Source organism: Schistocerca nitens, chromosome 6 (genome assembly GCF_023898315.1).
Source record: "Schistocerca nitens isolate TAMUIC-IGC-003100 chromosome 6, iqSchNite1.1, whole genome shotgun sequence".
Lineage (NCBI taxonomy): Eukaryota > Metazoa > Arthropoda > Insecta > Orthoptera > Acrididae > Schistocerca > Schistocerca nitens.
In genome coordinates, this window is record NC_064619.1 from 44,941,211 (window position 1) to 44,969,070 (window position 27,860).

Here is a 27,860-nt window from a genome sequence, read left to right on the forward strand (position 1 = left end):
TTGTTGATGGACTACATTTTCTAAGCACTCTCCCAATGAATCTCAACCTGGTACCCGCCTTACCAACAATTAATTTTATATGATCATTCCACTTCAAATCGTTCCGCACGCATACTCCCAGATATTTTACAGAAGTAACTGCTACCAGTGTTTGTTCCGCTATCATATAATCGTACAATAAAGGATCCTTTTTTCTATGTATTCGCAATACATTACATTTGTCTATGTTAAGGGTCAGTTGCCACTCCCTGCACCAAGTGCCTATCCGCTCCAGATCTTCCTGCATTTCGCTACAATTTTCTAATGCTGCAACTTCTCTGTATACTACAGCACCATCCGCGAAAAGCCGCATGGAACTTCCGACACTATCTACAAGGTCATTTATATATATTGTGAAAAGCAATGGTCCCATAACACTCCCCTGTGGCACGCCAGATGTTACTTTAACGTCTGTAGACGTCTCTCCGTTGATAACAACATGCTGTGTTCTGTTTGCTAAAAACTCTTCAATCCAGCCACACAGCTGGTCTGATATTCCGTAGGCTCTTACTTTATCAGGCGACAGTGCGGAATTGTATCGAACGCCTTCCGGAAGTCAAGAAAAATAGCATCTACCTGGGAGCCTGTATCTAATATTTTCTGGGTATCATGAACAAATAAAGCGAGTTGGGTCTCACACGATCGCTGTTTCCGGAATCCATGTTGATTCCTACATAGTAGATTCTGGGTTTCCAAATCGACATGATACTCGAGCAAAAAACATGTTCTAAAATTCTACAACAGATCGACGTCAGAGATATAGGTCTATAGTTTTGCGCATCTGCTCGACGACCCTTCTTGAAGACTGGGACTACCTGTGCTCTTTTCCAATCATTTGGAACCTTCCGTTCCTCTAGAGACTTGCAGTACACGGCTGTTAGAAGGGGGGCAAGTTCTTTCGTGTACGTGTAGAATCGAATAGGTATCCTGCCAGGTCCAGTGGACTTTCCTCTGTTGAGTGATTCCAGTTGATTTTCTATTCCTTGGACACTTATTTCGATGTCAGCCATTTTTTCGTTTGTGCGAGGACTTAGAGAAGGAACTGCAGTGTGGTCTTTCTCTGTGAAACAGCTTTGGAAAAAGGTGTTTAGTATTTCAGCTTTACGCATGTCATCCTCTGTTTCAATGCCATCATCATCCCGGAGTGTCTGGATATGCTGTTTCGAGCCACTTACTGATTTAACGTAAGACCAGAACTTCCTAGGATTTTCTGTCAAGTCGGTACATAGAATTTTACTTTCGAATTCACTGAACGCTTCACGCATAGCCCTCCTTACGCTAACTTTGACATCGTTTAGCTTCTGTTTGTCTGAGAGGTTTTGGCTGCGTTTAAACTTGGAGTGAAGCTCTCTTTGCTTTCGCAGTAGTTTCCTAACTTTGTTGTTGTACCACGGTGGGTTTTTCCCATCCCTCACAGTTTTACTCGGCACGTACCTGTCTAAAATGCATTTTACGATTGCCTTGAACTTTTTCCATAAACACTCAACATTGTCAGTGTCGGAACAGAAATTTTCTTTTTGATCTGTTAGGTAGTCTGAAATCTGCCTTCTATTACTCTTGCTAAACAGATAAATCTTCCTCCCTTTTTTTATATTCCTATTAACTTCCATATTCAGGGATGCTGCAACGGCCTTATGATCACTGATTCCCTGTTCTGCACTTACAGAGTCGAAAAGTTCGGGCCTGTTTGTTATCAGTAGGTCCAAGATGTTATCTCCACGAGTCGGTTCTCTGTTTAATTGCTCGAGGTAATTTTCGGATAGTGCACTCAGTATAATGTCACTCGATGCTCTGTCCCTACCACCCGTCCTAAACATCTGAGTGTCCCAGTCTATATCTGGTAAATTGAAATCTCCACCTAAGACTATAACATGCTGAGAAAATTTATGTGAAATGTATTCCAAATTTTCTCTTAGTTGTTCTGCCACTAATGCTGCTGAGTCGGGAGGTCAGTAAAAGGAGCCAATTATTAACCTAGCTCGGTTGTTGAGTGTAACCTCCACCCATAATAATTCACAGGAACTATCCACTTCTACTTCACTACAGGATAAATTACTACTAACAGCGACGAACACTCCACCACCGGTTGCATGCATTCTATCCTTTCTAAACACCATCTGTACCTTTGTAAAAATTTCGGCGGAATTTATCTCTGGCTTCAGCCAGCTTTCTGTACCTATAACGATTTCAGCTTCGGTGCTTTCTATCAGTGCTTGAAGTTCCGGTACTTTACCAACGCAGCTTCGACAGTTGACAATTACAATACCGATTGCTGCTAGGTCCCCGCATGTCCTGACTTTGCCCCGCACCCGTTGAGGCTGTTGCCCTTTCTGTACTTGCCCAAGGCCATCTAACCTAAAAAACCGCCCAGCCACACAACTCCTGCTACCCGTGTAGCCGCTTGTTGCGTGTAGTGGACTCCTGACCTATCCAGCGGAACCCGAAACCCCACCACCCTATGGCGCAAGTCGAGGAATCTGCAGCCCACACAGTCGCAGAACCGTCTCGGCCTCTGATTCAGACCCTCCACTCGGCTCTGTACCAAAGGGCCGCAGTCAGTCCTGTCAACGATGCTGCAGATGGTGAGCTCTGCTTTCATCCCGCTAGCGAGACTGGCAGTCTTCACCAAATCAGATAGCCGCCGGAAGCCAGAGAGGATTTCCTCCGATCCATAGCGACACACATCATTGGTGCCGACATGAGTGACCACCTGCAGATGGGTGCACCCTGTATCCTTCATGGCATCCGGAAGGACCCTTTCCACATCTGGAATGACTCCCCCTGGTATGCACACGGAGTGCACATTGGTTTTCTTCCCCTCTCTTGCTGCCATTTCCCTAAGGGAAAGCCACTGTTCACATATGCGAGCTATACATGGCAGGCTAAGTATATGTTTCGAGAATGGGAATGTCTTGTCCATTATAAGCCATCAATTGCGTGCTAGATTTGGACAGGTTTGGGAAGCCTAACAGTTCATATGAGTGACGATTTAGCAGTGTGACAGAGGCACCTGTGTCCAACTGAAATTTCCCACAACAAAGTAAATGAAAAAGAAGCTTGTTTGATTGGTGTATCGCTGAAGAAACTGCACGTGACTTGGGCCTTGTGACTAGATTTTTGTGAGTGGGCTGAATTCTTATGTTTGTTCCATTGCAAACATGCAGATTGTATGTGTCCTTTCATACCACAAGCGTAACACTGAGCTTGTCGGGAGGGGCAGTCTTGACATTTGTGCCGTGAATAATACCGAGGGCAAGAATTTATTCTGTTCACCTGTTTGCTCAAACTGCTTATGTGGAAGATCGTTTACTCGGCGTGGCGAGCCGTCGCCGAATGGGCCGATCACAACTAAGGGACTTGACACGAGAAATAGCTGGCCGCTCAAATTTATGACCTGACAAGGCACCTGAATTGTACTGATCTAGTATTTGTACTGCCTGCTGAAATGATGGATCGGACTGTTTGAAAATTTGTTCTCTGAGTTTGACATCAGGTACATTGTACACGATCGCATCACGCAACATAATATCTTGATAAAAAGCACCGCAAGCACATTTGAATTTGCATTCCTTGTCATAAACTCCAAATCTGTTATCCACTCGCGATAAGTTTGTTCTGACCATTTTTTGCAATTAGAGAATTGATACCTACCTGTTATCATCTTCACTTGTTGGTCATAATAGTTAGTCAGCGAAGAGATAACTTGATCAAATGCAAGTTCACTTGGAGTGGCTTTAGGGAAAAGTTTTGTGATTAGGCAGAACACTGCACTTCCTGTTGTTGATAATAGGTAATGGCTTTTCACAGTAACTGGTACATTGTGAGCAAGGAGGTGGGCCTCAGACTGGGACAACCACTCGAGCCATTCCTAAACTGCCAAAAAGGTGGTATAACAATGGGTGTTGCTGTAGGTGGTGCTTGTTCTGTCGGGTGCGCAGCATTGGCCAGTAGCTGCTGCACCATGTTGAGTAACTTGAAAGATCTGTTGCGTCTGGAACTGAAACATCTGCATTAGCTGTGTGGCATCTAACACTTGGAGATGTGGCACCTGAGCAGGGGGTGGGAGAGGCGGGGTGGGCATTTTAGAAGACACAAAATGCAACTAACAGACAAGGCAAGCAAGCAAAAAAAAAGCAAGGAAAATTTCTGCAATACCCACCTGAAAACACTGATTAGCAAAACCGACAAGAAACTGTTAAATCAATGAAACGCCCTGCAAAGAAAGGACAAGACAGAATTAGGGCTCCAGCAAAAAAAAGAAAAAAAATAGAAAATAGAAAATTCCGTGGCCATCAGGCGCAGAGTTCGGTTGTTAGACCTCGTCGCCAAATTTGGGGTACTGCCCACTCGTCTCGTATAGGATGCCTAAAGGGTGCTGTGGTCTCAGAATGCTATACAACAATTCAAGCAAATCAGGTTAATAGTTTTTATTACAAAACAGAAGATTGACAATTCTTAACTTTGAAATTACAACGGTGTCACAACTGATGAGCGACATGCAAACAATCAGAGTCCTTTGCTGTATACAAGGTCCATGTAAACAATTGATATGGATCTACTATCGTAGTGCTTTCCTAGTACTGTGCTAATACTGTGCTGGTCTGCGAGTCTGGTATTGTGCTAATACTGTTTGTCCAAGACTGGCGGGAGAATCGCTTATATTCACTTCGTCTAGATGCCGCTCCTATCTTGGTAACGTCCTGGTCAGTGTGCTATTGACTGATTTCATTTCACAGCCTTCTCTGCAGTTGCTTTTTATTACGCCGGAACAGTACATACCATGTAACAACAGGTGTAGAGCTTACAGGAGTCTAACATGAACTGAAGCCATTGCTTACATGGCTGAACGGGAAGAAAGAGTGACTTCAGAGCCATGTGATGCCTCCTGTTGAGCATGATAGTAAAGCTATATAATTTTTTAAAAAAATTGTTAAAAATATATTGAACAATGGAACCACAAGTAATGGTTACAAACATGGAAAGCAATTAATGTGTGGAGCCGTAAGCATAGCCCCTCAATCATAGTAAGTACAGGATAGTATGTCATGTATTTTTGCATTACAAATTAATGGAAGGGGATCCATTTACAGTTCCACACAACACAAAAAGTACAGTGTTAAAACAATGTACCAAAGCAATTAAAATTTAAAGGAAATAAAAATAGTGCAATAAACTGAAGTATGCCCTTCGGGACATAAACTAACGTTGTCCAACTGATAAAATACACTGGCACTAGGGCTTATAGTATAGACATCATCGAAAGGTATTAAGATAGCCAGTAGTGCATAAATAAGTTGTATGAGCATATTTTATTTTCCATAACTCTGTCATACGACTGGGATTAACCCTTCCTGGTCCAAAGTCGGACTATGTCTGACATTACAATTTTCCGACAAGCTCCAGTATTGGATGATGTCTAACACACTTCCATTATTGTGCTATTAGTGCATTCCATTGTTGGAATTTGCTAGGTGCATGGCACCACTTAGTACAAAGATCTGACAACTCAATGCAATTGCATTCGCAGTGATAGAAAATGTGTAAATGATGATGATATTGCCATGTGGCTTCTTGAAGACATTCAACAGTTGATTTATCAGAAATCAGAAATTAACAGTTGATCTGTAGCTCATAATGAGATCTGTCCCATTGCTTAATGTACTGCTGGCTTTTCTGTTATTACCACAAGTGTCATATTAGTAGTACATATTGTGTCCGTATGTTATTAGACATTTCAAGTTGGTACTTCATATCTTCTATGGATGCCCTTTTTAACTTCCTATACTATTTTTTTATAATTTTATTTGTTTCTGGGGGCATAAAAACAACAAAAAGTGTGGTTGTCTTGTTCCTTGGCCAATTTCATCTTATATTAGCCCAGAGAGGGCGTGCATTTGAAAATAACCGTGTTCTCTCTTCTCTGTTGCATTTCTTTATTTTACTTGTATGTTCACTTTGTATGCACCATTGGCTAGCTTCACACCTTCTGATGTTGTATACTGTTTTATCCCACGTGTTTATACTGTATGCCCAGAGATGGCACTAACACATTTTTACAAGTTTTACTATGTTAGTTTATGCCCATATAGGGTATGTCTTGGTTTATTGTTCTGTCTTCATTTCCTATCGTTTTTAATTGCTTTGGTACATTATTTTAATATTGTGCTTTTTGTATTGTATGGAATTGTAAATGGGTCCTCTTCCTTTAGTTTTTAATGCAAAAATACATGACATACTATCCTGTACTTACTGCCATTGAGCAGGCAATATTTATGGCTCCACACATATGATTTGCTTTCCATGTTTAACCATCACTTGTGGTTTTATTGTCCAGCACTTTTTTAAAGAAATTTGTTAAAAATTACTATCATGTAACTATTCACCAGAGCCTCGATAGAAGGCAGTACGTGGCTCTGACTTCACTTTCCCTCCTGTTCAACCACGTAAGCAACAGCTTCATTTAATGTTAGACTCCTGTAAGCTCTACACCAATATTGTTTACTACGTGACTAATGTCACCTGTTGCTATGCGATATGTAACTGTGTGGTGCTTTTTGTTGCACTTACAATATGGTGTCAACTATATTATATTTCTCCCTGATTCTCCTGTTTTGTGATTTTTAACACTGAAGATTACTCTGTAATAGTTGAAATCTTATAAATCTGGTGTAATAAAACAACAGATTTGATGTTCAATTGCTGTTGTCTTCTCCAGTGTCATAAATATATGTTTGACAACACAAAAAATCATCATAACTGATAGGAATTAGTATTACGGTACATCCGCTGCACATTCCCATTTCCTACAGTTGCCATAATGTTACATCAACTGCACGAAAATCATCATAACTGATGGGAAGTAGTATTACGGTGCATCCGCTGCACATTTCCATTTCCTACAGATGCCGTAATGTTACATCAACTGCACACTAAGTGTTAAAGGTATATTAATTTTTTTAGGCAATTGAAGGTCAAGATTAGGTAATTGGGAAAGATAAGGATTTATGGGTATTTAATTTTCATGAAGCTTTGAAATGGAAGAGCAGATTGTGATCGCAAACTTGAGTGTACTTACTTATTAAAATTCTTCTGGGTATTATGCTGTGTCATTGCTAAAAACTAACAACAACAATAAACTAAAACCGATGTTTCAGCCGAATCGCAATGGCCTTCCTTAGGGCACAACTGGTTTTGTATGGGGATAGGTGCTTCTATTTATTACAGACTATCGATGTCTGACATCACTGTTGTAAAACTTTTAATTGGCCCTCTAATATGATTGGCTAGTCATGACGTAAGGAGAGATGGAAGGAAAGAGGCTATTCGTGGATGTCCATGTCATCAACGATTGGTAGCTGTCCGCCAATCAGCGTTTGGCTTCTGGTCAGCAAGTTTTCCTCCTGGTGTGCGTGGAAGTGGACTTACAGTTGCTCTACAGCTCTTTGTGCAGATACGTCCGTGTCTCGTGTAGCTTCTGCCCCGTGACCGCTCACGGCCCATTGGACTGGGATGGCCGGTTGTGTTTTTGGTCAAACAATCTCTCACAAGCAACAATGAGTGAGCAGATGCACTGTCGTGATGCAAAAGCTATGAACTGTACTTACACAATTCTGGATGTTTTTTGCATATTGCTTCTCGCAATCGGCACATAACGACAAGGTAATACTCCTTTTTGACTGGATGACCTTGAGGCACAAATTCCTGATGCGCTATACATGGTAACGGAAAAAAATAAAGCGAGCAAAACTTTGACATTTGATTGAACTTGGTGTGCTTTTTTCGGTCTTGGCTCTTCGGGATGTTTTCATTGGGATGATTGGGCTTTGGTATCGACATCATAACTATAAACCCATGTTTCATCATCAGTTACAACTCTTTCGTGCAAATCAGGATCATCATTGTCAACATTTCAAGTATTTTAGAGCATTTGATTCCATTTTTCACACAAAATTTGATGTTAATTTCTTGCTCCATTGTTTATAATAATTGAAAATCACTGAGCACACAAAAACACATCTAACCTTTCTATCTGTCAAAAACAAATGAAGTATGCACACCATTGATAATCAAATGTATGTTGCCCGTGCAATTTAAAAAGTCACCTTACTTTTTGAACAGCCCTCATATGTCATCAGTGGTCATTGAAGCTGTTATGAAATGCTCATACATTCATATAAACGAATTGGGATATCTGTAAATTGTCAAAGGTGCCTGTGATGTCTATCCTAACTGTAATCTTGTAGTTATTGGAGGCGTGATGTATGTTGTTGCTCAGGAAACAGCATCCTCAATAGAGTTATACTGTGTGAAGCCAAACTGGCATGGGCTGAGACTTTGAGAATCTCTTTGTATCAGAAAACCTCCATAGAGGAGATATTTTTGCAGTTTGTTTGGACAGATAAGTCTATACATCTTAGGACTGCAGGGTACCTTTGTAGGAGGTGTTTAAAATAATTACTTTTCTGCGAGACTTGCAGAACTTGTCAGTCTAATTTAATTCTTCATTTGCGTATAGCACAATTTGTAGTTTTGGATGTTGCAGAATTTTCAATTAAGTACCATGTGGATGGGAAGACTTTTCTCTATTGGTCTTGGCCAGCATCAACACAATCTCCTCTTGTGTATACAGATAAATAAGGCATTTACTCAGTAATTTTACTTTACCCCTGACTTGACTTGTGTACAGATTACCCGGTGTGTATCACTATACAAGTAATTTTACTTTACCCTGCCTTGAGTTGTATCCAAATTAGTCGGTGTGCATCACTATACAATCACAAGAACTGAGAGTGGATAGTGAATTGGAGGTTAACATTTGAAACAAAGGTGATAGTTTATTTTTGTGGAAGACACTCTAGTGATAGTACAACTGACTGGTTTTAGTAACCGATTGGCCTGCCGATTGTTTTTTTCATGTGGTTCCCACCCCACCCCACCCTGTTAGGTGAAACAACCGAATGAAAGTAGTTTCTGTGGCCATGTTGGCTATACAAATATTTTTAGTTACTCTCCAGATTTGAGTATTTTCACTTACTGTGAGACAACTGGCTGACCCAAGTTATCTTAGTGTTTTTTCTGCGTCCGGGTTGGAGGGATTTCATTTGCATACTTCTTCAGCATTTTCGGCTATACATGAACCATAAGAAGGCTTGTCAACTTTTTAGAGATCAATAACATATCTTGCTTCAAGGAGATGTGAATAGAAAGTATGTTTCTAAAAATGAAGTATTTTCAAAATTTATTTGTTAATTTACTTAAATTTGAGTATTTTGTACTTCTTGAAGCAACCCCTTTTTCACTGCCTCCTTCTCCTCCTCCAGTGCCACCACCACCACCACCACCACCACCACCTCTCTTCCTGCGCTGCTGGATTGCACCCATCGCAAATAATTCTATCGCAGTAAATGCTGAGGTGATGTGAACAGGAAGTATATAAGATAAAATTTCTTTAATTGTTTGGTGACTTAATCGCTTGCATTTTAATTATATACTGTCACTCGTCAGAAGTCCCCCCCCCCCCCCCCCTCCCCTGTCCAAGGAGTCACAGCCTAGTTTGTCACAGAACCTTTGAAGTCTGGTTAAGCCATTCTACTTGACTCAGAACCAGGGCCACGATCAGTTTTGAGGACAATGGTGCAGATTGTAAGCTTTGTTAAAACTCCGTGTGGAAGACTGGTTTTCTCAATCTACTCTGCTGGTTGCTGGATTGACCCAAGTATGACCTCAAAGACCAGATGACATTTGTTCCAACATGTTCCACAATCTACAGGTAGGAGCACCCTGTTATCTCAATGGCTGAAAATTTGTATATAGGCTCTATTTCCTGCTTGTATCCTTTCTTTTACAGATTATTTCATATTATTCTCACTAGTTAAAAGGACATCTAGATAATGAAAGTAACTGACAACTTTGAAACATGTATTAGAGCCCTTCAAGCCATGTGGTATTCTATCCTAGAACCGGAATTTATCACGTATTTGTGTCTTGTTTTCATTTACAGTCAGTTCAATTTTTCTCTTTCTGCTACCATTACATTTCTTTAAGCATTTTGCCACAATTGCAAGAGTACCTGCATTTGCATGCAACCAGCAGGATTTAATCATTATTGTACCTCTCTTTTTATGTTATTTTGTATCAGACTGTTTAGAGCTAAGGTAAACAGAACTGTAAAGAGATCATCACCCTATTTCCCCCGTCTGTGATTTTTCCTTGTCCTTCCTATTACATGATACAATTCTCTTGTTCCCTCCTGTTTCATTAATTCTTTTACCTTGAAATGTTGTCTCCGGTCATTTCTTTTTCATATGTATCATATGTGCATTTGACCTTGCTTCCTTATACACTTCCAAATTTTTGTTGCCTCTCTCTCTGTAGCGTTCTCAGTTTTGCTGAGTTTCTATTGTCTATCGCTAGTTTACATTCATCATCAACCCATTCATTCATTTCTTTGCTTGCTTCTTGTGCTGCTGCTTTCACCACTTTCTCACTTCTATTCCTCCTATTATTTCCTCGTCTGCTGTCAGAGTGTCTGTAATTTTTATTTGGTTTGTTTTTACAGTTTTTACTAGTAGAAAACTGACATAGCATAGATCCATTCTCAGTTCTTTTTTCTTGCATAAAGTGTATCTCATTGATACTCTTTCACATTGGTTTCCCACAACCTTTGCTATAAACTCTCCCAAAACTAGCAATAGGTTGTATTTTCCTGCATGTACTTGCAAGGACTTCTTTAATTTTGAGTCTACTCAGTCTTTTCTTTATAGGTTCAAATTCCAAATTACTTCTCTTTATCCCATTTGTTGTTATAAATACTGTTCCAGACTGACCTATTCTTCTTTCTGCTCCACTCTACAGCAAAGAATACTGAGGTATATCATATCTATTTGTCCTTGCCCTTGCCATCTCACATCTGGTAGTGCCACAGTATTGCAATATATTTATTACCATCCTAATATGGGATCTGGAACTACTACTTCATCTCTCAAACACTTACACATTTTTTGGGAAGGAATTATTTAATAGTTCCAAGAACTATAGCTTTTATATTTTTGGAATCCAGTTAATCAGCTGTCTTTTATTTATTTATGTATTAAGTAGCTAAATAACATTTTACAGGAGAATTGTATGTAGTATGGGCTAGTGCACTTTCAGTCACTTTAATTAGCAATTTACAATAAAGGAATGGGGAATTTAAACTAGGTTCGGTGTTCATTTTTGAAAGTAAATACATGTTGCCACAACTAAAGAATTTGTAATTGTTTTCTTTCCAGGCACTATTGAGCAGATGACAGTGCTCGAGAAAGTTTCCGAGGACACGCTGATATTCCTACAGGTTCACAAACGTATATGGCCGGCATCTCAGAGAGACTCACTCTTCTGGTCTCACATACGTAAAGTACCAGATGACAAGGACAGGGACAGTCAGGATATATGGATAGTGTGTAATCACTCCACTGACAGCAGCGAGTTTCCGGTCAGTACAATTGCTGTCAAGAGTATTATACATAAATATGATTTCAACAAACATTTTTGTTATGTTGCTGACATGTTCCACATCCTGGAGGACCTCCTCACTACGGATCAATTGGAATGAAAGTAAATCTAATCTAATCTAATCTAATCATGTAGGGAAATAAAGGTATTGTATTGTATTGTATTGTATTGTGTACAATGCTGAATTTCAGAAATTAGACCCTAGAACAGTAATGTTACAGTGTCTAATGACTGTGCCAGAAGAGATGTTTAAAGAACAAAGTGAAAACAGTAATATTTGTTTACTGATGTATACATGGGCATAGAAGTGGATGTAGGAAATGAGGGAGAGAATTGAAGAAGCCTAATTATGAAATTGGCTGATGAGGTACGGGAACAGAGTTGGCAAGATCCAAAGTCGATTGACTATTACATTGACAGATATTATTTGGAACACTACAGAGTTAGTCACCTTTGTAGTTTCTCTCACGTTATGTAAAGTGTGCCACATTCTGTTTTGTGTAATATGGCGCATGGTGTAGTAAGCTTACCCTCTATATCACTACTAATAAATCCTTATCTCTGAAACTGAGTACATCTACATCCTCATACATACTCCACAGACCACTATATGATGCAGGGTGTAGCATACCATGTACCATTACTAGTCATGTTCTTTCCTATTCCACTCCCAGATAAAGTGAGGGAAAAACTACTATTTATAAGCCTTCATATGAGCACCAATTTATCATTGTGGTCCTTAGAAAAAATGTACATTGGCAGGAGTACCGTATTTACTCGAATCTAAGCCGCACTTTTTTTCCGGTTTTTGTAATCCAAAAAACCGCCTGCGGCTTAGAATCGAGTGCAAAGCAAGTGGAAGTTGTGAAAAATGTTGATAGGTGCCGCCACAACTAACTTCTGCCGTCGAATATATGTAGCGCTACACAGGCATGCTTTGAAGGCACAATGATAAATACTGGCGCCAAAACCTCTACGTCAGTAAATAAATTTAAAAAAAAAAAGGTTGAAGACGAGCTTTTTTTCTCCGCCCCGAGTTTCGACCACTACATTTTCATACATTATCCAACGAAGTAAATACAAATTCTGTATTGTTCATCTTCGAATGTACCAGAACTTCAATTTACTATGAAAATCCGACTGGCAAAACTGTTTGAATGTTTGTCAATATGGCCAACTCTACGTTCTGAATTTTTTCCTACCTGTGAGAAGAGATGGTTGCTAATAGGAACCTGATGAAATGTCAATCACATGCAGTATTCTCTTCACCATAAGAATAATAAGAATATATACATTTTGCCATGTATTCTTTCGTGTTTGCTGCTATCTCATTTAAATCCTGTCTGCCTAATAAACTACGAAACTAGAGAGAGACAACAGCAAACGCGGAAGAATATACGTATCGTGTCATGTTTATATTCGTATTATTCTTGTGCCTAATAGTGATACAGTCAGAAATGAAGCAAGGCAACTGACTAGATTTTTAAATCTAAGATGACTCTAATTTCTGTGCAGAATTTGAGGTACTAAAGAAGCGGCCGCAAAGATTTTCAAACGGAGAAACATTTTCGCCCAACTCTCGTTCAGAACATGTTCTATCATACGCAGTCTATTATTTGGTTCTTGTTGATCATTATCAAAGAAAGCAGCGGTGTAAGTAACAACAAATAGCAGTCTCTTGCCATTGTTTCGCTAATGAGACGATTCCTTTCTTTTTTTTATAAGCGGCGGTAGCGCGCACAAAAGCAAGCCATGCCGCGAGCGGCACAGGCCGTAAACACGCACTATCAGAATGCGACAAACAATGCATGACACAGTACAGTAATGCATTTTCAGCTTAGAGTGACGTAAACACCTATAACAAAGAAAACAGCACTTATCAGATCAAAGCAAAATAAACAATCGATTCAAACCAGACGAAGCACGTGAAAAAGGAAGGGTACCCGTATCAATACGGACGGAGCGCCTGACGCATAGCACTACCTGGTAAAGCTTAACTGCTAAGCTTACGACTCGAACCAAACTACTATAGCTGTATCGTCATTCATTCGACTTAAATTGTGTCTCATATTACAATGGACCAACTTTGTTTCGATTTGGAGGTGCGGCCTAAAACTTTTCTCTCCCCTTGAATTTCGAGTCTCAAATTTCAGGTGCGGCTTACATTCGGGTTTTTTTTTTTTTTTTTTTTTTTTTTTCGAGTCTCATTTTTCAGGTGCGGCTTAGATTCAAGTAAATACGGTAGTATCATTCCGTAGTTGGTTCTCAAATGCTGGTTCTCTGAATTTCCTCGATTGTACCTTACAAAAGAACGCCATCTTTCCTCCAAGGTTTCCCATTTGAGTTCAGATTGTGTCTTCATAATACTTTCATGGTAATCAAACTTACCAGTGTCAAATTGTGCTTTTACGTCTTCCCTTAATGCAACCTCGATCGGTATGCAGTAATGGGTCACACTATTGTCCTATGTGGTCTGCGTTATAGATGAACTACACTATACTGAAGTTCTCCCACTAAAACAAAGTCAACCATTTACCTTCCCTGCTATCAGTAGGTTCTGCTCATTCCATTCGTATCACTTTGTGACATTCTCTCTCTCTCTCTCTCTCTCTCTCTCTCTCTCTCTCTCTCTCTCTCTTTAACAGCACTCTACCATTCATCACACTAACAAGAAATTGTAAGTCTTCCTGTACCCTTTTACAGTCACCCAATAATGACATCTTCCCATGCACCACAGCATCATCAACAAACAGCTGTAAGTTGCTACTCACCCTGTCCATCAGATCACTTACACTATGTGATCAAAAGTATTCAGACACCACCAAAAACATACTTTTTTCATATTACGTGCATTGTGCTGCCACCTACTGCCAGTAACTCCATATCAGCAGCCTCAGTAGTCATTAGACATCGTGAGAGAGCAGAATGGAACGCTCCGTGGAACTCACGGACTTCAAACGTGGTCAAGTGATTGGATGTCACTTGTGTCATACATCAGTAAGTGAGATTTCCACACTCCTTCCGGCCAGTGTGGCCAAGTGGTTCTAGGCATTTCAAGTCCGGAACTGCGCGACCACTACGGTCGCAGGTTCGAATACTGCCTCGGGCATGGATGTGTGTGTTGTCCTTAGGTTAGTTAGGTTTAAGTAGTTCTAAGTTATAGGAGACTGATGACCTCAGATGTTAAGTCCCACAGTGGTCAGATCCATTTGAATCCACACTCCTAAACATCCCTAGGTCCACTGATACTGAAGTGGAAACGTGAAGGGACACGTACAGCACAAAAGCATACAGGCCGACCTCATCTGTTGACTGACAGAGACCGCCGACAGTTGAAGAGGGTCGTAATGTGTAATGGGCAAACATCTATCCAGACCATCACACAGGAATTCTAAATTACATCAAGATCCACTGCAAGTACTATGACAATTAGGCGGGAGGTGAGAAAACTTGATTTCATGGTCGACTGCCTGCTCATAAGCCACACATCGAGACTGTAAATGCCAAACGACTTCTCTCTTGGTTCAAGGAGTGTAAACATTGGATGATTGAACAGTGGAAAAATGTTGTGTGGAATGACAATTCACGATGCACAATGTGCCGGTCTGATGGCAGGGTGTGGGTATGGCGAGTGCCCAGTGAACGTCATCTGCCAGTGTGTGTAATGCCAGCAGTAAAATTTGGAAGTGTTGGTGTTATGGTGTGGTCATGTTTTTCATGGAGGGGGCTTGCACCCCTTGTTGTTTTGCGTGGCACTATCACATTACAGGCCTGTATTGATGTTTTAAGCACCTGCTTGCTTCCCACTGTTGAAGAGCAATTCGGGTATGGCGATTGCATCTCTCAACACACTCGAGCACCTGTTCATAATACACGGCCTGTGGCGGAGTGGTTACACAACAATAACATTCCCGTAATGGACTGGCCTGTACAGAGTCCTGACCTGAATCCTATAGAACACCTTTGGGATGTTTTGGAATGCCGACTTCATGCTAGGCTTCACCAACTGACATTGATACCTCTCCTCAGTGCAGCACTCCATAAAGAATGCGCTGCCATTCCCCTAGAAATCTTCCAGCACGTAATTGAACGTATGCCTGCGAGAGTGGAAGCTGTCATCAAGGCTAGCCAACATCATATTGAATTCCAGCATTACCAGTGGAGGGCACCACAAACTTGTAAGTCATTTCCAGCCAGATGTCTGGATACTTTTGATTACATAGTGTATGTATCTAGGGAATATGAGTGATCCCATCACACTTCCTGGGGGCACTCCTGATGCTACCCTTGTTTGTGGTGAAGAGTCACCATCAAGGACAGTGTACTGGGTTCTTTACTTAAGAAGTCTTGAAGTCCCTCACAAATCTGAGAACCTTATCTGTATGCTCAAACCTTCCTTAACTGCCTGCAATGGGTCACCATATCAAACACTTACAAGATAATTAGAAATATGGAATATGCTTGTTGCTCTACATCCATGGTTCGCAGGATATCATGTGGGAAAAGGTTGAGCTGGGCTTCACATTGGCTTTGGTTTCTAAATCTGTGCTGATTTGTAGATACAGGTTTTTCCGTCGCAAGGAAATTTATTACATTTGAATTCTGTATGTCTTCAAGAATTCTGCAGCAAACCAGTGTTAAGGATATTGGTCTTTAATTGTGCGGGTCTGTTTCATGCCTTCCTTATATGCTGGAATCACCTGCACTTTTTTCAGTTGCTTGGGACTTTGCACTGGGCAAGAGATTCCCATCATTTACACTTTCATTGATGGTTGAGAGCTCAGAGTATGAGAAAAAGATGGAGAAATGCAATGTGACATCACTAATTTACTTTCTGTTGTTTTGTATAATGTTTCATCTCTCAAACAGTTACAGATCATTTTATTGATCCAATGAATTTAGTCGTGTTTATTGTAGACAGTCTCAGTGAGACACAAGTTTTAAAATAGTTTAAAGTTGTAAAAATTGTAGTATTCAGTGCTTAAGAAACAATTTAATGAGTTATAAAAAGTTAATTTTGTTTTCTTGTTCTAGGTGTCTACTATATCATGGAATTGATATTTATCTGTTTATGTGATGTACTTACATTTAGGTGACAAAAGTCATGGGACACCTCCTAATATCGTATTGGACCTCCTTTTGCCTGTTGCAGTGCAGCAACTTATTGTGACATGGACTCAGCAAATTGTTGGAAGTCCCTGCACAAACAGTGAGCCAAGCAGCCTCTGTTGTCATCCATAACTGCGAAAGTTTTGCCAATGCACAATTTTGTGCATGAACTGGCTCTTGATTATGTCCCACAAATGTTCGGTGGTATTCATGTCGAGCAATCTGGGTAGCCAAATAATTCGCTCCAACTGTCTGGAATTTTCTTCAAACCAGTCGTGAAGAGTTGTGACTGGGTGACATGGCACATTGTCATCCGCAAAAATTCAACTTGGTTTGAGAACATGAAGTCCATGAATGGCTGCAAATGGTCTCTAAAGTAGCCGAACATAATCATTTCCTGTCAAGGACCAGTTCAGTTGCCCCAGAGGACCCAGTCCATTCCATGTAAACATAATTCACACCATTATGGAGACACCATCAGATTGCACAGCACCTCGTGGACAACCTGGGTCCCTGGCTTTGTGGGGTCTGCGCTACCCTCGAATCCTACATCAGTTCTTACCAACTGAAATTGGGACTCTTCTGACCAGGTCATGGTCTTCCAGTCATCCAGGGTCCAACCGATATGGTCACAAGCCCATTTCTGTGATTTTTTTCGTGCAGTTTTGCTTGTCTGTTAGCACGGACAACTCTATGCAAATGCCGTTTCTCTCAGTGATTAAGTGAAGGCCATCAGCCACTGCATTGTCTGTGATAAGAGTAATGCCTGAAATTTTGTATTATTGGTGCACTCTTTATACTGTGGATCTCAGAATATTGAATTCCATAACAATTTCCAAAATAGAATGTCTAATGTTTATAGCTCCAACTACAATGTAATGTCCAAAGACTATCAATTCCCATCATGTGGAAACCTTTTTACATGTATCACTTGAGTACAAATGATGATGCACTGCCCTTTTATACCTTGTGTCATGATGATACTGCTATCTGTATATGGGCATAAACTCAGTGTACATAGAACTGAATCTGTCTGGTCAAGGAACCTGTATTACTCTGAGTCTGGATTATTTGAAAGGCTCCATAACTGTGTGTCTGCCAGTTTTCCCCTGGGTGGTCACTGTTCCCTAGTAGTCCCCCCCCCCCCCCCCCAATCCCCCGCTCTATGTGGGCGTCTTGAGGTTGTTTTTTTTTCCTATGTGGGTGTATTTAGGTTGTCAAGTGCCTTGTGTTCAAGCCACTATACACATACGATTCTACTGATTCTACGAGGGTGGTTTGAAAAGTTCTCGGAATCACCATGAGAGGTCAGCACTAGCGCAAGGAGTTGTTCACGTGGTATTCATTGGACTGTTGCCTGTAAACACATGCCACATCAGTGCTCTTGGAAGAGAGCTGTGGTAGTGACATAGCTCTGTTGTTGTTCCTGTGTAGTGATTTGCGAAGATGGAAAAAATTGAGATTCAAGCAGTGATTAAGTACTTAATAAAGAAAGGTATGAAAGCAAAGGACATTCATGCCGATTTTCAGAATACACTGGGGGACTCTGCTCCTTTATATTCAACTGCTGCCAAGTGGACAATTGAATTTAAATTTGGTCAGGAGAGCTTAGATGATGACCTGCACAGTGGTCAGCCAAGATGTGTCATTACTCCAGAAATCATTGCAAAAGTGCACAAAATGGTCATGGAGAATTGCTGATTGAAAGTGCATGAAATTGCTCATGCTTATCAGATGTCATCTGGAAGGACGTATCACATTTTAACTGAAGAATTAGAAATGAAAGAAAAATCTGCAAGATGGGTGCTGCGACGCTTGATGTGCTCCCGCACTCGCGTACCATTGCCGTGGCAAAATAACGCGAACTAAGGTATGAATTGTTGCCACACCCTCCTTATTCAACTGATATGACACCATCAGACTTCCATCTCTTCCCAAAACTGAAAATTTTTCTTGGTGGTCGAAGATTCACTTCAAACGAAGAATTGATAGCCAGAGTTGACAACTATTTTGCAGGCCTGGAGGAAACTTATTTTCGAGGTGGGATCAAGCCACTGGAACATCGTTGGACCAAGTGCATTAATCTACAAGGAGACTATATTGACAAACAAAATAAGTTTCAGTGATGTAAGTACTTTTTTTTTTCTATTCCGTTTCGAGAATTTTTCAAACCACCCTCGTAAATACATTGTTCTTGTCTCCGATATATGACTTCACTGGAGCATACACATGCCGTGTCTTTATGTCATCTCAGTCATAAATATGTTACATTGGCGTGTGGGATTTGAGCAGGAGCAGATGTTCTACTGTGACCAGCATTAAAAGTATAGTTCTCTAAGGCCAGCTATGTCTTAATATTTGACTTTCCGTGTTCGTAGTGGTGGCTCCTGTTCACTCAAACATAGTGTCTGCTCCTGTTGTTCTTTGTGATGACTGAATGTGCTGCAATAATTGTTCTTCAACCTCTGCTTCAAGACACTTAGTATTGGAGAATTGTAGGCTTCACAATGCTTTGCCTTTGACACTTAAAAAATCAGCATCTTTGAGGAGTAAATGAGTTTGTTGATCTTATGTGAATTACAGTAAGTCAACTACCTTTGCCACCCAAATTCTTAGCCCACCATATCTGAAGCTCATTTTCCAGCATGTTCCCTGTGCACATTTTTAGGTCGTGCAAGTTTCAAGGACACAACAAAATTCAAGATGTCTTCCGTTATTATTCTCAAAAGAACGGTCTCCACTGCTACAGTATCAATATGTTCCACCAGTAGTTTCCTGTCATTGTTTGTTTCCTGATATGAAGAATTCATATTTATTAATGTGTTAAACATTAACTGTTACTTCTGTTAAAATTATTGGCACATTTTCTGCTGATGGAGCAGTTCTCTACTGGTGGAGCAGCATGCAGTAAAATTCAGGAAAATTGCCCTGTAGTCCAGCAGCTTATTGTATTCAGCTTTCTGGGGTATATTAGAACAGTCAGACCCATCACTAATTCTTCAGGTATTCTTGCTCCTGTAAGACGAACCAGATCAACTTGTGTGGCACTCGAAGGCCTTTTCAAGGTCGAGGAAAGCAAGGTGGGGGCGCCTTGACTTCTCAATATCTTTTTCTATAAGCAGGCAAGCAACATGAAAAGCATCTGCCATGCCAGAGCCCTTCACGAATCCACATTGATTGCCAATTGTCAGATCCTTTTGTCAATGATGTGTTCACAGGTCTTAACCGTGTGTGATAGAAGATATATTGAGCAGTAGTTGCAACATTCAGCTGGTCTACCCTTCTGCTTCCAAATTGCAGTGTTTGTACTGCATGTCCACCAGTTGGAATCCTTTCCTGTTCAACAAAATTTTTTTGAAGAAATCTGTCAGCCATTAAGTTGAATCCCAGTGCTTTGATTTCCACAAAGCTGAAGCTATTCAGTTGAATCCCAGTGCTTTGGTCTTATACAGCTCTGCAGATAGTTGTCTGGTCCTGTTCCCTTTCCATTTTTCATTTTATACACTGTTTCGACAACACCACGATTGGTGTCTTCGTTTCCTGTACAGGTGCTGGCACTTGAATTAGAGTATGTGGAAACTCCTCATTGCAAATTTTCTCAAAGTATTGATGCCATCACTCAGCTACGTTCTTCCTACTGGTGACAAGTTTTGCTTCTTTATAGTCACTTCCACAGAATTTTTCTATGGCCTCTGTTTGTCTGTAATGCTGCTTCACAAGGCGGTAGAGTTCTCTCCTGTTGTTGGCGAAAGTTTATCACAGACTTTGCTGGAGTGGAACGATTTTTCTGCCATCACTGCCTTCTTTGCTGCACTGCTAGCATCATGAAAATAATTCTACTTTTTCCCCATCATAGAAGCTTCCAATGTAGCCACTTTTTAAAACACAACATTTTTCACTTCTTCAGTCCATAGACATGACTGGCGATAGATTTTACATCATCCGGGTTTTGTAGTACCTAATTTTTCATGAGGATTTGCTGTGACACAATCTTTCAGGGGTGTCCCACTTTTCCCCCCTCAATGCCAGTAATAGGTGGAAGGGTGATGTCTGAAATGATGTTATTTTCCAGTTCTTTGAATAGTTACCATGTAGTCCATGCTGGGCCATTGCAATCTCACAGAGGTCTGATGTGCATTCGGACATAAGATGGGTAGTTTGTGTGGCAACTGTTTCATAGGGTAGGACCTTTGTATTCAAGATAACTTGTAGACCATGTTGCTGTACAAGAATATTTAGATATGACTCATTCTGTTACCACTGTGTTAAGTCCAAAGATGGGATATTTGCTTCTTGTAGTAGGTATTCAAAGAAGTTAAGTATTCTCTCCCCATTTGCATTCTAGTTCCCAGCACCATTGTCATAATGTGATAGATATACATCTGCATTTGAACCATCATGACCATTGACATCACCAGAGACAATGAGTGTATGCTCAGTTTTAGCCTTTATATGGAGGATAATGTGAGAAGATATAAATCTTCCACTAATCTGATGCCAAAACAACTTTCATTAAGTGATGATCAAATCATTCTATTTTTTCTACAAAGCCACAAAATTTTGTGCTGATAATGATCCCAGCTCCATTGATGGTTTTTGGGCTGCCATTAAAAATGATTTTATGTACGTCACAAATATCTTGTGGTTTTGCATATCTCCACTTGGTGTCCCACATTGTGCAAATGTCAATTTTATCCCCTTTTAATACCACAATTACTTCATCTGCTCATCCTGTCATAGAGCTGATGTTAAGAGAGGCAAATCTTGTGACTAGAGCTTGCCTGTTTAGCTGCCATTGCTCTGAAAAAGTCGGTAATCCTTGCTCGTTTATCACATCATTTGAGCCTGGATAGCACCCATCTCCTTTCTCCTAAGGGGAGTGCCCTATCCTTTTCTAACTTCAGCACGCCTGCTGAATACACTAAGGTGACAGAAGTCATAGGATAGTAATATGCATGTATACAAATTATGAAAGTATCGCATACAAAAGGTATAAAAGGGCAGTGCACTGGCAGAGTTGTCATATATGCTCAGGTGATTCATATGAAGAGGTTTCCAATGTGATTATGGCCACACAGTGGAAATTAAGAGACTATATGGTCTCACAAAAGAAATTAAGAGACTTTGAACACAGAATGGTTGTTGAAGCTAGACGGATGGGCCATTCCATTTCAGAAAAAAATATATAATTCAATATTACGAGATCCGCAGTGTCAAGAGTGTGCTGAGAATACAAAATTTCAGGCATTACCTCTTACCACAGACAATGCAGTGGCCGACAGCCGTCACTTAATGACTGAGAGCAATAAAAGTTTTGTAGAATTGTCAGTGTTAACAAACAAACAACACTGCATTAAATAACTGCAGAAACCAATGTGGGATGTATGACAATGTATCCATTAGGACAGTGTGGCGAAATCTGGCATTAATCGGTTATGCCAGTACACTACCAACCCAAGTGCCTTTGCAAATGGCACAACTTTGCCTGCAATGCCTCTTCCTGGGCTGATGACCGTATGGTTGGACTCTTGATGACTGGAATACTGTGGCTTGGTCAGATGAGTCCCACTTTCATTGGTAAGAGCTGATGGTAGGGTTCAAATGTGGTGCAGACCCCACAAAGCCATGGACCCAGGTTGTCAATATTGCACTGTGCAAGCTGGTGGTTGCCCCATAATGGTGTGGATTGTGTTTACACAGTACAACTAAACGGATTGTTGACAGGAAATTGGTTATGTTCGGTTACTTGGAGGACATTTGCAGCCATTCATGGATGTCAGGTTCCCAAACCAAGTTGGAATTTTTATGGATGACAATACTGTATGTCACCTGCCCACAACTGTTTGTGATTGGTTTGAAGAACATTCTGGACAGTTCGAGCAAATTATTTGGCTACCAACATGAATCCCGTCAAACATTTATGGGAGATAATCGAGAGTTCAGTTCAAGCAAAAAATCCTGCGTTGACAAACTTTCGCTATTATGCACAGCTATAGAGGCAATATGGCTCAGTATTTCTGCAATGGACTTTCTACGACTTGTTGAACCCAAGCCATTTCATGTTGCTTCATTATTGCAATTTTTGTCACCTCAGAGTACTTTCCAGCCTCACAAGTTTTTTGCTAAATTGTTCACACTTCTTTTGTGATGGCAATACTCATCAAATGGCTTTGAAATGTCTGTGCCACTGGTTTGAACATGTTCATTAGTTTAGCTAGAAATTCTCTGCAGGTTCCAGGATGGTGCCATGTGCTTTTGCCATCAGCTCCCCTCTTTTTTCTGAATAAGGACATATATACTGTGCTGCATGGATTATACCTGCAGATACCAATTAAAAAATTGATATACATGGAGCACTATTACTCTCATTCGTATTTGTAGCACTTGGCATGATCTCTTTGCATCTCTCATCTTGAACACCAAGAGGCAAAATAATCACCCAACGCAGAACACTATTATAGAAAGGAAAAGCAAATATTTTATTCACGGCATGACGTGCACAGAAGAAAGATGAAAATGTGGCCAGCATGCAGCTGATTACACATCATTTGGTGCACATTAGTTAGCTACTACACATCTATCTTTGAGCTGCTTTCGTTTGTATAAAGCTCTTCACACACAACAGCGAATAATGCCAACAATATTGCAACATACATCAGCTGCACTTGTCCCAAAGCAGATACTTTTATGTATGTTCAGTTCCACGTGTAAGATTGTATCAACCACCAAACCTGCTCTGCCTCCGATAACAGCACTGAAAACATATACTTGCAGCTTGTTGTCTGCAAAGGATGTTTGTACATTTTATTTTATCCATCATTGCTTTTCTGATGTTAATTTCATTTACTGGGTCATTCCATTACTAAGACTATGGAAATTTGCTCCGCAATTTGATCCTTCAGAACTAGAAATGTAAAATACAAATAAAAAACATTTGAGCAGTTGGTGTGTGTTACTGCCTTACCTGCACACAAAAGAGAAAGTTCAAAAGCAAAAGTTATTTGAACCAAAATCATCTATTGCTTGCAATGCCAAACGCTCATACTGGCAAAACATCAGAAAATGATTCAGTTCAAGGACTGAGGTGAGGTGGAGGAAAAAAAAGCTTCTCGCACAGATAAGGACCATTTGTATCAGCAGAAAAGGTGCATTTTAAAATCTGATCTCCACCTATTTTGAGGCTCTCCTGTCCACAGATGGGATTATGTAGATGCTCAGAGGGCAAAGGCTGAAGGGCAACAATAGCCCATGATACCACTGTGTGTGTATTCATCATTATCATTCACTTTATATCAGTAGCAGTTCAAATGTGTATACTGTTCTTAACAACTGTGTATTTTCCATACCTTCCAATGCCACCCCAAGATCCAGGAAAATGGGTAATTTATGACAGTGTCTTGTTTGTTTGTGTGTGTGTTGGGGGGCCTGTAAATTTGATGAAGTGCTGTAACTGAAAGCAAACCTAATAGTCACGCTCTAGTTGGGCAAGCACACAACATAGATAATTACGTGATTCACTGCTCTTTGGTGGTTCTGTTCCATACTGTCACCTTTTGGTCCAATTAACACAGAATTCACGTGGTGTGCAGAGCAGTCAGTCCAGCTTGATGACTAAGCAATTAAACAGAGTACACATACAAAGAAATAATAAAGTGATGATAAAAGAAAAAGTACCCCAAGGGATAATAATGTTGATGAAATGCACAGAATCAAGTATTAACCTGGCAGTGTTTATTTCAGGTAAAGTAACACCAAAGAAATAGTGTACGATCTGTGGCCACACAATTCTTATACTAATAGGAGTTTCTTAAATCACTGAGGAAAATAAATAAAACAGTGAGCAGTGTGCAGAGTGATAGACAATGTTCCAAGTGCCATTTATTGTTAAAGTTCTTACCACAGATGAGTTACTGTAGTAATCACAAATTTAACATCATCAAAGTTTGTCACTAACAGAAGTACTACAGTTCGCACACGGAGCCTTTAAACGGTCAGTGTGATAACTGAAATTTACGCAGGGTGCAAAAAATGCAAATAATAAGTGCTCTGGACTGCACAAAATCTCATCAGTCTTACCACAAACCACAATCAAAGCTCAACATGAACCAAAGAAAGCCACTAGACTCACTCCACCTGCTTATTTAAAGCCTCTGTCATGTGACCTACTGCTGTATACAACACACAAGCTTCCCTGTCACAGTATTGTAATATTTACAATTTTGTCACACTCCATTTAATTTACATGTAGTCACAATTTCTTACATATTTGCATCACATTCATTATTCCAATGGTTTTAAGTACTCCGTCTTCAGGCCACAAGTGGCCTACCGGGACCATCCAACTGCCGTGTCATCCTCAGTGGAGGAAGCGGGTAGGAGGGGCGTGGGCTCAGCACACTGCTCTCCCGGTCGTTATGATGGTATTCTTGACCGAAGCCGCTACTATACGGTCGAGTTGCTCCTCAATTGGCATCACGAGGCTGAGTACACCCTGAAAAATGGCAACAGCACATGGAAGCCTGGATGGGTCACCCATCCAAGTGCCAACCACGCCCAACTGCACTTAACTTCGGTGCTGTCACAGGAACCGGTATATCCATTGCGGCAAGGTCGTTGGCAATGGTTTTAACTATTTGACAAAAATTATATAAATTACACTCATACTGAGCAGATGTCCGAGCTCAAGTCAGATGCATAACTAAATTCTTGGTACTGTCACAGCACCATACAGGTCAAAGAAAACACTGTTTACATTAATAATTACTACAAAATCTATTTGCACTAATTATTACTACAGGGTACACACTACAAACGGAACAAGCTGCTGTTAATGATTTATGTTAAAGTGCAGAATGTTTTTTGGCCACTGTTTCAGCAACAATAAATAATAATGTAAACAATGGAAAATCCAGGATAGAATAACATCAATATTATCAAAAGGACAGAATCACCATATAACGGAGATGTTGAGTCACAGGCAGGCACAACAAAAAGCCTGTTAAACAAGTAAGCTTTTGACCAAAAGCCTCCATCTGAACTGGACAACAACACCACACACACACACACACACACACACACACACACACGTGTCAGTGGCCCGCAAGACCAGACTGTGAGCAGCTGCACATGATAGAAGAAGCAATCAGGGTGTTTAGGGTAAGGAGGAGGCTGGGGCGGAGAGGAGGAGGCATAGAAGGGCAGGGTTGGGGTAAAGTAAAGTGCTGCTTGTGGCAGCATACAGGGACATGGTGGGGAGAGGGAAGTGCAGGTGGGAAGTTGGAAGGGGAGGGTTAGGGGAGTAAAAGAGAGAAAACTGCGTCCCCACAATCGCTTTGTTTTCCCTCATTTTCAGTCAGTCCAATTTGATCTCCCCTCTGTTGATGGCACTCCGGCATGATACTGTCCATTATCACCCAATTCCCTTAAACAGTTCCTTCCAAGCTGTTGCTGTCTGTCTTTCCCTTTCTGGATACACCTTCTCTCTTTGTACTGTATACATTCCATCGTCCACACCAGTGGCAAGAGCTGACCTCCTCCATCTTCTTGGTCAGCTTCTGCCCCTGTATTTGCTGGTTGGGGACTTCAATGCCCACCACCCGCTTTGGGGATCTCCGTGTCCTTGTCTGCGCAGCTCACTATTGATGGACGTCTTCCACCAAGTGGATCTTGTTTGCCTCAACACTGGGGCCCTACATTTTTGTCTGCCTCCACTACAAATTTCTCTCATTTGGACCTTTCGGTCGGTACTGTTCCGCTAGAACGGCGCTTTGAATGGTTTGCTCTTGCTGATACACACTCAAGTGACCACTTTCCCTGTGTCCTTAGATTGCAGCCACAACTGCCATATATGCGCCTGAGACGCTGGAAGTTTGCCCAAGCCGATTGGACACTTTTTTCATCTCTAGCGACATTCGATGACCGTCACTTTCCTAGCGTCGACGATGATGTCACTCATATTACAGAAGTTATTCTTACAGCTGTGGAACGTTCAATACCTCACACCTCCAATTTGCCCTGGTGCCCCCCCAGTTCCTTGGTGGAATGAGACATGCTGTGACGTAATGCGTGAGTGGCGATCTGCTCTTCGTGTTTTCCACCACCATCCTACTTTGGCCATCTGTATCCGCTATAAGCAGTTCCGTGTGCGATGCCGTCGCATCATCTGCGATAGCAAGAAGGCAAGCTGGGACTTCTTTACTAGCTCATTTAACACCTTCATTCCCTCCTCGGAAGTTTGGAGTCGTATTCGACGGTTATCTGGCGCGCCTAGTTTCTACCCGGTCTCTGGGCTCACTGTCGCGCATAATACCTTAGTAGACCCCGTCGCAATTTCTAACTCATTGAGTCAACACTTTGCTGAGATTTTGAGCTCTACAAATTACCCGCCAGCTATTCTCCCAAAGAAATGTGCAGCGGAAGTGCGACCTCTTGCTTTCTCCTCTCAAAATTGCGAAAGCTATAATACTGTTTTCTCCATGCGGGAGCTCCAACAGGCACTCTCATCTTCTCGGTCTTGCGCCCCAGGACCGGATGGTTTCCACATCCAAATGTTGCTACATTTATCATACCATAGTCTGCACTACCTCCTTCGCCTTTACAATCGAATTTGGATCGACAGTACTTTTCCCAGACAATGGCGGGAAGCTATAGCCGTTCCTGTTCTGAAACCTGGAAAGGACAAACATCTCCCCTCTAGCTATTGCCCCATTTCTCTCACTAGTAGTGTATGTAAGATTTTGGAAAGTATGGTGAATTGCTGTTTAGCCTGGTGGCTGGAGTCCCGAAGTCTTTTAACACCTGCCCAATGCGGTTTCCAAAAGCATCGTTCTGCTGTTGACCATCTTGTTGCTCTTTCTCCACTTATATCATGAACAATTTTCTCCGGAAACGCCAAACAGTAGCAATATTTTTTGATCTGCATTCTCCGCACACTGTTCTCTTGGGGCTTTTGAGGTCGGGTGTCCCTTTTTCTTCATGAATTTATGGCAGAGCACACATTTAAAGTGCAAGTGAACACTACTTTCTCCTGTACTTTCTCCCAAGAAAACGGGGTACCCCAGGACTCCGTGCTAAGTGTTGTACTGTTTGCCATAGCCATAAATCCAATTATGGATTGTCTCCTTTCCGATGTCTCAGGCTCCCTCTTTGTGGACGATTTTGCGATCTACTAAAGCTCTCAATGGACCAGCCGTCTTGAATGTCTTCAAGGATGTCTCGAT

At 41.0% G+C, this 27,860-nt stretch overlaps 1 protein-coding gene across 1 annotated transcript in view; it reads left to right on the plus strand.

Moving 5' to 3' along the window:
• Window positions 1-27,860, plus strand: part of LOC126262730 (ceramide transfer protein) — a 217,025-nt gene that overhangs the window by 133,444 nt on the left and 55,721 nt on the right. The window contains exon 8 of the mRNA XM_049959533.1: window positions 11,310-11,512. Within this exon, the coding sequence (XP_049815490.1) occupies window positions 11,310-11,512 (203 nt within the window). The remainder of the gene's footprint in view (window positions 1-11,309; window positions 11,513-27,860) is intronic.